General features: G+C 39.7%; 2 protein-coding genes across 5 annotated transcripts in view; both read left to right on the top strand.

Annotated features, from left to right (window-relative positions):
• Window positions 1–4,961, top strand: part of ssbp2b (single stranded DNA binding protein 2b) — a 45,583-nt gene extending 40,622 nt beyond the window's left edge. For 3 of the 4 annotated variants that reach the window (XM_068309976.1, XM_068309979.1, XM_068309977.1), the window contains exons 6-17: window positions 29–88; window positions 169–235; window positions 1,287–1,357; window positions 1,460–1,527; window positions 1,759–1,807; window positions 1,894–1,929; window positions 2,009–2,063; window positions 2,147–2,217; window positions 2,321–2,399; window positions 2,524–2,552; window positions 2,675–2,852; window positions 3,112–4,961. In XM_068309976.1, the coding sequence (XP_068166077.1) occupies window positions 29–88; window positions 169–235; window positions 1,287–1,357; window positions 1,460–1,527; window positions 1,759–1,807; window positions 1,894–1,929; window positions 2,009–2,063; window positions 2,147–2,217; window positions 2,321–2,399; window positions 2,524–2,552; window positions 2,675–2,852; window positions 3,112–3,173 (825 nt within the window). In that variant the 3' untranslated portion in view covers window positions 3,174–4,961. The remainder of the gene's footprint in view (window positions 1–28; window positions 89–168; window positions 236–1,286; window positions 1,358–1,459; window positions 1,528–1,758; window positions 1,808–1,893; window positions 1,930–2,008; window positions 2,064–2,146; window positions 2,218–2,320; window positions 2,400–2,523; window positions 2,553–2,674; window positions 2,853–3,111) is intronic. The other variant, XM_068309980.1, reaches the window with a different exon arrangement.
• A 4,965-nt stretch (window positions 4,962–9,926) lies between these two features.
• On the top strand, window positions 9,927–11,943 carry LOC137592079 (saxitoxin and tetrodotoxin-binding protein 2-like). The gene is made up of 6 exons (XM_068309974.1): window positions 9,927–10,129; window positions 10,647–10,789; window positions 10,877–10,944; window positions 11,109–11,237; window positions 11,337–11,432; window positions 11,514–11,943. Exons 1-6 carry the CDS (start codon window positions 10,007–10,009, stop codon window positions 11,570–11,572), a joined length of 618 nt encoding a protein of 205 aa, XP_068166075.1. The 5' UTR covers window positions 9,927–10,006; the 3' UTR covers window positions 11,573–11,943.
• Window positions 11,944–12,211: the final 268 nt, after the last annotated feature.

Raw genomic sequence — 12,211 nt, 5'->3', positions numbered from 1 at the left:
TTTATCTGTATTCATTCTGTGTTTTCAGCCATTTATGTCACCCAGATACCCTGGAGGACCCAGACCACCCCTCAGATTACCTAATCAGGTAGGAACCACACAGAAACCTGCAGTGTCTGTACATATCACTGAAAATAATGTTGGCGATGGATCCTCTTCTGTCTGCAGGGACTTGGAGGAGTCCCAGGGAGCCAGGCTATGTTATCCAGTGGAATGGACCCCACAAGACAGCAAGGTACACACAAACACACTTGTGTTCACCACTAATTGTGTGCTGACAGTGCATCTCCTCACAAAATAAAACTAAAATACGCACGATGGGGGCACTGCCATCTCACAGCACTGTCATGATTTCAAACCAAAGTCTTCTTTATACTTATCAGGGGTTGTATCTGTCATGTTGCATCCCCTCCCTCGTACTCAGTTATAGTACATCACATCTCCCTTTTTAATCGCATCAAGTCACTGTTTAAAGCCAAACTCTTCCAATTGGGTTTTGTGAACACATATCAGTTTTTAAAGTCCAGGGGCCACCAACCTTTAACATTCAAACAACCATTTGGACCCCTCATTTCCATAGAAAAGAAAAGAAAAAACACTGGGAGCCGCAAATACTTTTTGACATCTATAATGAACATAACGCTGTATATATTGTTTTGTTTTTTTAAACATTTACACTTTGTGTAAACAACTATAGTGTGTTGCTTATGAAATCCATGAAGTGCTACAGAAACCGTGAACTTTTATTTACATAATGAACACATTTTTAACTTTTGAAATAATAATTAAAAAAGCATGCCGGATTGAAGGTCTCTTTCAAATGAATTAACAATATTAATATTTATTTTACTTAGTTAATGGGTCGTCTTTCGGCGAGTGTGACACATCTTGAGTGATGGAAAACAATAAAATATAATTGTATTTTAATGTTTCAAGATCACAACGACTACAATAAAAAAAATGAAGTAACACAAATAAAGCACACTTCAGTTTTATATTTATATTTTAGTTTCCCAATCCACATGGTGGATAAGGATGAAAGAAACGCATGCAGCTGCGGAGCCACAGGTTGATGACCCCTGGGGTAGTCAATATGGCCAAACAGAAACACAAACATTATGTCGCAGCTCTTGTAGTCAGTCAGTACACAATATCTTAAAGCATGACATGAAAATTATATCTGTGGATCCAGTCTTCTGCAAACTATAACGCTATACAGCTGCACCAATGCACAGGGGTGCTTTGGAACCAGCAGATGGTTGATTGTATTTTGACCTTTGTTTCAGGACATCCAAACATGGGAGGACCAATGCAGCGGATGACTCCACCCAGAGGCATGGTGCCGTTAGGGCCTCAGGTATGCGAACACATGATTGGATGGGAAGATTTCAAAGTGATAAGCGTTCTGATAGCTAATTTTTTGCTAACATTTCTGGGGTACTTTGGTTTGTTTTTCTAGAACTATGGAGGCGGGATGAGACCCCCGCTCAATGCCCTGGTTGGTCCTGGGATGCCTGGAATGAACATGTGAGTGGTATCTACATGATGTAATCCAGCTCAGTCTGACATGACTGACATGCCCCCCGTCTACCCTTAAACTACAGGTCTGGAGAAGCTAGGAGCCAACTTTCCTCTGTCTTGTTTTGTTCCCATCACAACTCTGGGACTACAGGAGAACTTGTTGTTGCCAACTTTTCTCAAAGGAATTGAGGACAAAGAGAAAACTAACTCAACAGTTTGTGTTTGTGTGTGTTCCAGGGGACCTGGTGGGGGTAGACCCTGGCCAAATCCACCAAATTCCAACTCAGTAAGCCCTCCCCCACCAACACCCGAAAAACACTTTTAAGACACATTGCATTACTTTCATGATTTTGTTTTTGTGTTTGTTTGCAGACCCCTTACTCTTCTGCTTCCCCAGGAAGTTATGTGGTATGTAAGCCTGAGCTTCTGTTGCTGTGATTTATCAGTGCCTGAATTAAAACTATGAAAACCAAAACTGTAATTGCAGGGTCCTCCAGGTGGAGGGGGTGCACCTGGGACCCCAATAATGCCAAGTCCAGCAGGTGGGCTCTGTGTATGAATGTTTTGTGTGCATATATACTGTAAACTCTTTTATCCATTCATTGTTTCTCTATTTTTATGCCAGATTCTACCAACTCTGGAGACAACATGTACACGATGATAAACACAGTTCCTCCAGGTGGAAGCCGGCCAAATGTGAGACGTTGTTCTCTACATGTTCCTGTCTTAGTTACCCGATTTGCAGAGAGTTATGGAGATTGTGCTTGAATATTTATCGTTTCCAATATGGTCTCCTCAGTTCCCAATGGGAGCAGGTGGCGATGGTCCGTTAGGGGGAATGGCTGGAATGGAGCCCCATCACATGAATGGATCATTAGGTACAGGAATAATGGGTGCTTGGTTCTACTGATTGACCATAAACTCCTTTTTTTTAAAAAAAAAAAACAACAATTAAAAGAAAAGCAATCATTTGATAAATGTGTGTTATCCTTATTCTCTCAGGGTCAGGTGATATGGACAGTCTCCCCAAGGTGAGTGAAGATTAAGTTCTACTCCACTGCTCATCTGTTAGTTGTTTGTTTGTTTGTGTTTTGTAGATACTTTGTCATGCATTTGTCTTTATGGAAGTGTGTATACATACATTTTCTTTCAGAACTCTCCTGGGAACCTAAGTATGAGTAACCAGCCTGGAACCCCCAGAGAGGACGGAGAGATGGGAGGAAACTTTCTTAACCCTTTTCAGAATGAAAGTGTAAGACAGTTGTCATCTGCTCTTTGGGATGATGATGAAGATGATCATGATGGAATGTTGGGTGTGAAAAGCTCTGTTTGTGAGGACACACATTTGCTTTGCACAATACACAAGCAGATTAGGGAAATTACTTCATGACTTCAGCAACACATGGGCACGATTTAGGAAATGCACCAACACGCTTCAAATGAATGCCATGAAACACATTACAGAGAAATGAGGGGACTGTTTTCAAAAGAAACTGCTACCTGTGAAGAAGACATGCATGTTCTTCACTGTGGTTTACGACTTGGTATAAAAGAATCTCATTTTAACACATCCTTTTCTGATCTTTGCAGTATTCTCCAAACATGACAATGAGTGTGTGAAGGCTCCAGAAGCACGTCGGCCATTCACTTAGTGAACTGGTGTGGATGGGTGAAAAGAAGAGAGAGAGAGAGACACAATGTGATGTCATCAAGGCCAGTGACTCTTTGAACACCACTACCTGCCTCGTCAGGACAGTTGCCCCCAGGCTCCTCCCTTCCTTCCTCTAAACATGCCTTCCCCCCGAGCCATGGTTTTTATCCATGTCTCTTTACTCCTGTTCTTTTTTTTTTTTTATAAATCCCGATCCAAGTGGCGACTGCTGCATTCATCAGTTCTTCCTCTGCAACTATGAGGCTGTACAGAGAAACCAAATTGAAACAACCCAGAGGAGAATTCTTTGTATATTTGCATATAGTGTGTACGAGACACACTCCAGTCACAGATGGATGTCTCTGCATTTTACATATGACACCCAAAAGTATCTCAAAAACAAAAGCTCAAAGTTATTTATGATATTCTTAAACTTTTCAAGGATTGAAGAGATACACTTTTTGATTGATAATGCAATTTAAACTAACTGGTTGTCATGGGATATATCTTCTGTCTTTTCTTGGGAAATCTTTTCCCATTACTGGAATAGAAAATGGAGAGACATCACAGAGACACTTCACCCAGCCTCACGTTTGAGCCGTTTCTGCCGAGGACCACTAAAATTACGGTTTATGCTAGCCAGCTGAGAAGTTTTATAATCTCCAATCTCATCCCAGATTTGAAGAATTTAAGATATTTCACTCTCGTCTCACCTGTGCAAATCAAAGTTCAGACATAATTCCAGAGGGCCTCTAGCACAGCCTGCCTCCTTTTTAACTTTGAAGCAACCCTTGACATTAACTGTATGTAGGATTTATACCAATGAAACCAACCTTGTTTTCCGATTGTAGATGAATGAAAATAGGGTCATGAATAATCAATGAAATTTCTACTAATATATTCCTCTAAATCCTACATACTGCATGATTCAAAGTGAACTCTTCTTTTTTTAATAGCCACAATATTGTTACTCAGATGAGTAGAATTTTACACAACCACTGGACAAAGTGTGAGATACGATGAGTAAAAGAATTTTAGGAACGTGGAAATCGTATCAAAAGTGGATGTTGATCCTGCATGTACTGTAGTTTTTTTGATAATTTGGTTTGGTTTGCTGAGGCCTCTCTCAAGTCCTGTTTTTAAAACTTTGTCCAATTTGATGCATTAATGCTTTGCAGCCCCTATTAAAATACAATTGATCAATATGGATTATAACCCGCAAGACATGCTTATGAAATCACTTTGGTCACTCATACTTTATTGTCATCCGGATAAACTGTGATCATAATGTGATGTTAAAAGGCTGGTTTGTACAGAAAGCTAAAATAAGCTCGTTTTTAATCAATGGTTTCAACTTTTTTCACTGCCCAAGATGTATTATCATCATGTACGAGAAGGTTCAAATGCCTGTCGACATTCTCCTTTCCCCTCCCTTATTGCAAACTGTACATTGCAAAATGTAGCTCTTCTGTCTTGTATGCGTATTTGATATTATTATTTAAATAAAGACAATTATTGCAAAAGGGAGGGATGGACTGACGATTTACCGTCACAAACTGAACAGAAATATTTTTATTTTGTTTTTGCATTAGATTTAAGCCATAAGTGGGAATACATGAACATGCATTTGTAAATTTGATCATGTTTCTTGTTTTGTGGCATTATGTGGGACTCCATTTGTGATGTATTAAATTTCTCTTTTTTTATTCTTGTATTATGTTTTTTGTAAATACACAGAGAGGTATTTCATGAGTTTTGAATATGCTAGTATAAAGCTTCTTTTCCCTTAGTCAAAGTGTAAGCCCTTTATTTGTGAGGATTGTGTGTGTGGGCATGAATGATGTCACTTCAGGGTTTTTTTTAATGTGTGTGGAGACAGTTTAATGTTCATCACGAGTCATGGCTCTTCACATCTTGTGTTGTACAGTGCAGAGATGCCTCTGATGTGTCAGATGTTCAGGACAAAGACAGATTGTGTACATGCCAAAGCCATTTCTTGCAACTGAACTTAATTCATGGTTTGCTGGCACCATTATGGCTGCCACCCACTTTGTTATAGAGCTGTGGGAACAGTGGGTTAGAGAGGTGGGCTTGTGGCCAGAGCGTTGCCGGGGATAATCAGAAGACTGGCCTGGTGAATCTGACCTGGTAAAGTCAAAAAGGATCCATGCAGGTTTATCTTGCTGTCTGGTAAATGCTGTGATTTTAAAAGAGAAGTTTTATTCTAGTGGGAAAAGGTAAGGTAACAGACAATAAAAATTCATGAGCTTTTGAGTCTTTTTACAAACTTAAGATAACCAGCTGTGGGATGTAAGATAAGTGAGAACAGTGCAAAACAAATAAATCCATTCATCCATCTATTAAATACAGCAAATATATTTAGACTATACACATTAAAAAACTAAAACTGGATCCGACTGTATCTACTATTGCAGGGAAAACAACTTCCAGGTGAGGTTTCACTAGGCAGATTTATCCCAAAATCCAAGCTCCTTTTTCCATCCCTGAGCTTTGGAAAAAATAATGTTTAGTATTACTTTTGTATTTATCATACACATATGGGATAGAAGTGTTAAAAATTCATTTTTAGTATAAAATGTTTCTTTTGCAGTTTATTGCAAAAGATGCTGCCATTCTGGAGCCAAACACATGTGGATTGTCGTAACAATCAGAGTTTTGAGGAATCTGTGCAGTGACAGTGTTTTCACTCAAAGACAAGGGAATGTTAAAATTTTGCTTGTCTCAGAGGATCCCTGATCTGTAGTTATAATGCAGCTACTGTATTATAACTAAATCAAGTGCAAGGGAGAGAGAACGACTTCAGGAAGCTTTAATGAGCCACGCAGTCAGCACAGCAAAACTGCTTAACAGCTTACATGCAACCTCATTATTGTTAAAACAGCAGCGCAAATATTGGTGTGAATGGAACCTAGACCAGATCACAAAAATCTTATGTACACATGATCTTTACTCCCAGTAGAGGTCAGTTTGAAGAGTCAGTCTCACCATTTCACTAACAGAGAAAGAAAAATATTCTAGTCCACCCATCTTAGGGTCCTTATCCAACTCTACACCCTCTCTCTCTCTCTCTCTCTCTCTCTCTCTCTCTCTCTCCTCTCTCTCTCTCTCTCTCTCTCTCTCTCTCTCTCTCTCTCTCTCTCTCTCTCTCTCTCTCTCTCTCTCTCTCTCTCTCTCTCTCTCTCTCTCTCTCTCTCTCTCTCTCTCTCTCTCTCTCTCTCTCTCTCTCTCTCTCTCTCTCTCTCTCTCTCTCTCTCTCTCTCTCTCTCTCTCTCTCTCTCTCTCCCATATATATGTAACTACCCCTCTGCTTGTCTTCATGGTGGCCTTCCTGCAGGAGAACATCAGTCTCATTTTGCTGCTGTAACCAGTTGCCTGTCACTTTACCTCTAATCATGTTTATTCAGTTATGTGTAGCTTTCTTGGCTCTCTGCTCTCTGACTGCTGCATCAGATCCAGATTGTGAAGACCTGGTTACACCTCTGGAGGATCGAAGCCAGGTACGTTAAATCAGTGTTTCCATTCAGGATGGCGCAGAGTCTAGTTTTACATGATTAGATTTATTTCTATCTTTTTGAAAAGAATTAAACTCAAAGCAAATTAAACTCAAAGCAAAATAAGGAGCATATGTGGTTTGAGAAGTATAAACATCCAGAAGATGCCAAAGTAGACAAAGAGATAGAAGACATCTGAATATAATTTAGAACCAGTACTTCAATTTAAGGGCCATGTGTTGTTTAATCACTTTAGCTTCTGAAAATGTTTTCTGACATTTTTGAACTACGAAAAACTGAAAGTTGATTCATTTCCTTCTTAAAGAATGTCTAAAGTGAAAACATCACCTCCTACTTGAATATAATTTGTACTAATGTTAACTGTCAGCACTTTATCAATTACTGAACTAACATGTTTTTTAAATGTACCGTATGCTGATCTGATTAGTAAGAGATACAAAGAGATTGTAGAACTGTGTCTGGAATTGAATTTGTTTGAAATTGAAAGATTTTGCATAAAAATACTTAATTTTGTACATCTGTTTCTAGCTTGCTGGAAAATGGATATTCTATGCTGGAACAGCAGACAATAATAAAGTCTTGGAAGAGTTGAGAACTATCAACAGCTCCTGGATTGAACTGTCGATCACATCTGATAGTGATGTTATGACCCTCAGCTGGGGAGACAATATGTAACCTTTTATATTTTTGAATCTTAATACATTGATCTTAAGCAGATCAAAGGAGAGCAGGTGAGACTTAATGCAAATTTTGTTTGCTTCATATGTTCACTTCTCCTTGCAAGGAATGGAACATGTCATTATGGGAGCACTAAAACCATGATGTCTGGAAACAACACCAAGGTGACATGTAAGTAATATTCTGACACGTATCACCCCATGTGCTTTAACTCTAAATTATAATAAATGGTAAAGTGTATATTGATGGAGTAATCTGCTGTTTCTTTACAATAGTTCACCACTGCCCCATCGCTGAGGTCCATGTTGGGAGGCACCTGGCCACCTGCCCTGACTGTGTGCTCTGGACAGACACAGTGACGGAGAGTGGCATCAAGGAAAACATCAATAACCGGAACATCTACCTGTTCAGTGAGTTCCCCGGATGTGTATAAACTCTTAGCTTTGAAATATTACTAGTCACAGACTGGATAGAGCTTTAGCACAAACCTTTCTCTCTTTCTCTCTGCCCTACAGCAAAGTTGGGGACACTGGATGCTGCTAATTTTGAGGTTTTCAAGAAACAGGTTGCATGCCTCAACTTCCCACAGGATTTCCACTTTGGAGACACCACTGGTGAGATATTTACTCTCTGTCATCAATAACAGACACACAACAGAAACAAAGAATTTGTAAATTGTCTGCCTGTGTTTCAGATTTGTGCCCTGATGCCCCAGAGGAGAAAGAACAATAGAGAAATCCCATGTTAAATAAGATGTCATCTGCAGCAAATCAGCTCTATCCTGAGAACCTGAAGTTACACCATGAATATAATTTGGATTTGAGTATGTTTGTGTGTGTCGCAGATATTCATGAATAAGAGGAAGCCTTCTTTTTTCTTTTTGCAAGGGGCTTAATGTACATCCAGAGGGGTTGTGATTTCCTTTTTTTTTCTCTAAAAAACACACTTTCATTAAAAAAAATTAGTAAGACACAACAAATACATTTCTTTCACATTTATTGTCCTACTCTTAGGACACTATGGACACATTTTGATGCTGCTTTCTTTATGAATATAAAGCTTAAGAACAGACACTATTGTATGTTTGCATTGTTCTGTTTAGCACAACTTTAAGCTTTTTGACATGCGACACTAGTTACTGCAAATTAATTACTGAATTTTTTTTTATAACAAGGGTGTGTGAATGTTAACATATAACTAAAAATAACACAAAGACAACATATCAAGTGTTGAAAATGAGAAATTGTTTGGAGTTTTTCGAAACATAAACCCATTTTGAATATGGTCACACATTGGGACAGCAGAAAAAATAAATAAAATTGGGAGATGCTAGAAGAACCCACTTGGTGGAACATCCCAAACATGTTTGGGTATGAGCAGAGCAACACAGAGAAGCTGAAACATTCTGAAGAAACAATGAGGCGTTCACTACGCTATGAAAGACAGGATTCTGTAGTGGACATGGACAACATTTTAAAAGATGCTGCTAGCATTTAACTAAACGAGGATTTATATTCAGGATGACGTTTTTACATGATTAGACTGAACTCAAAATTTTTGTAAAGTAATGCAATTGGAGGCGAAAAAGCATTTGAGATTTAAAAAGCTTAAACAAGAGGTTTAGAAAACAAAGTCAAACTAATGGAGAAGCCATGTAGTTAAAAGTTCGCCTGATTTTTTTAAAAAATGCATCATATGCTGTCTTAATCAGATTTCAAAATTCCAGCATAAAAAATGAGAATATTCTGAGAATATAAAAAGGAATATGTCTCTATTTCCAACCTGATGCCTCAAGGGAGAACAGTTGTGAAAACCCGTGTTGAGCAGGACTTCGTCTCCTGCACCTCAAAATGCGTTTTCAGTATTTGCATGAAGAACCCAACAGTAGCTCACTTCCAAAGAAAAAATGATATTTTGCAAGTAAACTCTAAAGAACGAAATGGGGGTGGATGTGGTTTCTAGCATCTCTAGAAAAAAAAAGCAGCAACAAACAAATTGAGGCTATAAATGTTTTTTAAGCTCACAAGGAGTTCTAGACTAAACTGAATTTGTTGTCTGATTTGTTTGTTTGTACTGAAATAATAATTTTTTAAAAAGTAGGATATAAAACAAATGTTAAAATAAAAGATTATGGCAGGATTGTGTGTGTGTGTGTGTGTGTGTGTGTGTGTGTGTGTGTGTGTGTGTGTGTGTGTGTGTGTGTGTGTGTTTGACTGATTGTGCCATCTGGCTCTTATGTAACATGATAAATAGGACATTGTCCTTTACTGACTGGTCATGTACGGTACATCAAAAGAACTGGGATTCAATTATTCCTCCCATCATTGGAGGGTTGATGGAGGGAAAGACCACAGAAAAGAATCACATGGTGTCGGTGGATTGTTGATCCACTCTGCTTTTCTCTGCCTTTTGTTGCTTGTATCTTTCCCACCAGGGTGTGTGTGTGTGTGTGTGTGTGTGTGTGTGTGTGTGTGTGTGTGTGTGTGTGTGTGTGTGTGTGTGTGTGTGTGTCTTTGTCTGTGTGTGTGTGTGTGTGTGGCCCTGCCCACCGTTACCCAACTCTCCCCCCTGGTTCTGTTGAGGAGGCTCTGGCTGCCAGCTTCTCTGCCATTAGTGCTGCTTGATGTCTCGAGTCATGGCTGCACAGCTGGTCGTTGCTCTGCTGGGTCTCGCCTCCCTGTGCGCTGCATCTGAACCGGACTGCAAAGAACTGGTCAAGCCTCTGATGCTAGACAACCACAGCCCCGTGAGTACCAGCAATCAAACTGAAATGAAAGTAACAGAATCCCAGTGGTTTGGGGAGGTCGTAGCTTAGGTCTTGGCTAGGAGACCGGAGGGTGGCTGGTTCAAGACCAAAGTGGACTAAAGAGTATGGAGTGTGAACGGGTAGTTGGAGATTTGCCAGTTCTAATCCTGAGCACTGCTGAAGTGCCCTTAAGCAACACACTGACCCCTGCAAGTTGCTTGCTGGAGCTCTGTGGCTGCCCGTTGCTCGACTATTATCTTCTCCCAATTTGCATGCCTACAGTCCCTTTGTGTGTATGCGTGTATGTTTGTGTAGTCTACTCCTTTACATATGTGTGTGTGATATATATGAGTTGAAAAATTATTTCCCAAAGGGGATTGGTATAGTAATAAAAAAAAGAATGAAGCCATTTTTCTTCTTTATATTGGACTATAAAGCGCGATTCCACTTTGACGCAGGCGAGCAAGTCAGTGGTGTCAGTGACCTGGTTGATTATTTGCTACTGTGTTATTTGCAGATCTATGGGAAGTGGGTGTTCCATGTGGGGACCTGGGACAAACCCGGTCTGAAAAGCGACCTGGTGTTGGTAAATAGTTCCTGGATAGAGCTGTCGGCTTCCTCAGACAGTACCGTCATGACCCTTTACTGGGCCGACCGCTTGTAAGGATGCTATTCAGTAGAAATGATCCTGACATGTTAACAGTTGCGTACAGATTGTTACTCCTTTTAATGGTTTTGTCATTACAGAGGGGCAGATAAATGTCTTCAGGGCACAGCCAACGCCACCATCTCAGGAATCACCAGTCACGCCACTTGTAAGCACTTTGTGACATTCACATACTCTTTCTCCATCTCATTCTGTCAAATACAACATCTGAATATTTTTATTTTGTGTATAATATTGCAGGATTTTATTTGTAACCTTTTTAAATAGATATTGAGAAATGCAAAAATACTTTTTTTTTTCGTTATTTCACAGTTAATATTAATGGTCACACTTCATATCATGATGGAAAATACTATGAGACCTGCTCTGACTGCCTCCTGTCCGAAGACACCACCCTCCTCCCTGACGGCAAGTCAAAGGGACGATACTTTTTCCTCTTTAGTAAGGCTTCTTTTTTTTGTCACATTACCTGCTTATTAAAAAGCTTTTGTTTGAGTCTTTACTTGAATTTCTTACCAACCTGCGTGTTTTTTTTTTAAGCACGGACCGGCGATCTGGAACCGTCCGATTTAGAGACCTTCAAGAAGCAAGCAGAGTGCCTTGAATTCCTTCCAGAGTACCACTTTGGAGGCAAAGGTCAGCCAGCGTTTCAGTTTTTGTACCAATATAAGGAGGTTTCATGTTCCTCTCTTCATTAATCATTTTCTCTCATTTCAGATCTGTGCCCAGACGACAGGGAAACTGCTTCACCTGCTGCCGAGAGTACAGAGAACTAATCCGCAGCCTGGTGCAAAGTGAAGCAGAGGACACGGGTGTTGTTAGTCCTAAATGTACTGATATAATATCCTGCTGTGGAATAACTTTTTTTTTCCCCGCCAGCCAGCGGCAGTAAGTTCAGTGTTATGCTAGACCTATGATCGGTCATGTGTGGTCCTCATTCTGTGTCACTCCACCTGCTGAAAAGTATGACCTTTCCCCATGTAGTTTCAGAAATGTGAACGCTGTATAGACTGTGGCTTATTCTGGCAGGTACAGTATTGGCTGAAAAACCCATTCATATGCATCCTTTAAATAGTTTAATGAACTGTAAATAGTTGAATGTGGGAAATAGTTGTGTGGGAAAAAATAAAACAGCTTTTAGGATCCATCTGTGTTGTAGTCTTTCTTTTTCTACTTACAGAGGATAAAGGGATTTGTTGCGTCCAAAAATTCTTTGTCCTGCATGATAGAAGATGCCACTCATGTCAAAATGACACACTTAATCTCTCCTCTTCTGAAAGGCACAATTGTTCCCAGAAATTTTAACAAAGGCTGTTGCTTGGTTACATCAGTCTCGATGGGAAAAAGAAAGACACTTTTATTGTTGCCACAAGGAGTTCACACAAACCCAAAGAGAAGCAACCTTCATTAGACTG

The sequence above is a fragment of the Antennarius striatus genome, chromosome 3 (genome assembly GCF_040054535.1).
Source record: "Antennarius striatus isolate MH-2024 chromosome 3, ASM4005453v1, whole genome shotgun sequence".
Taxonomy (NCBI): domain Eukaryota; kingdom Metazoa; phylum Chordata; class Actinopteri; order Lophiiformes; family Antennariidae; genus Antennarius; species Antennarius striatus.
Note: the sequence above shows the minus strand (reverse complement) of the source record. Positions and strands in the feature narration are given on the sequence as shown.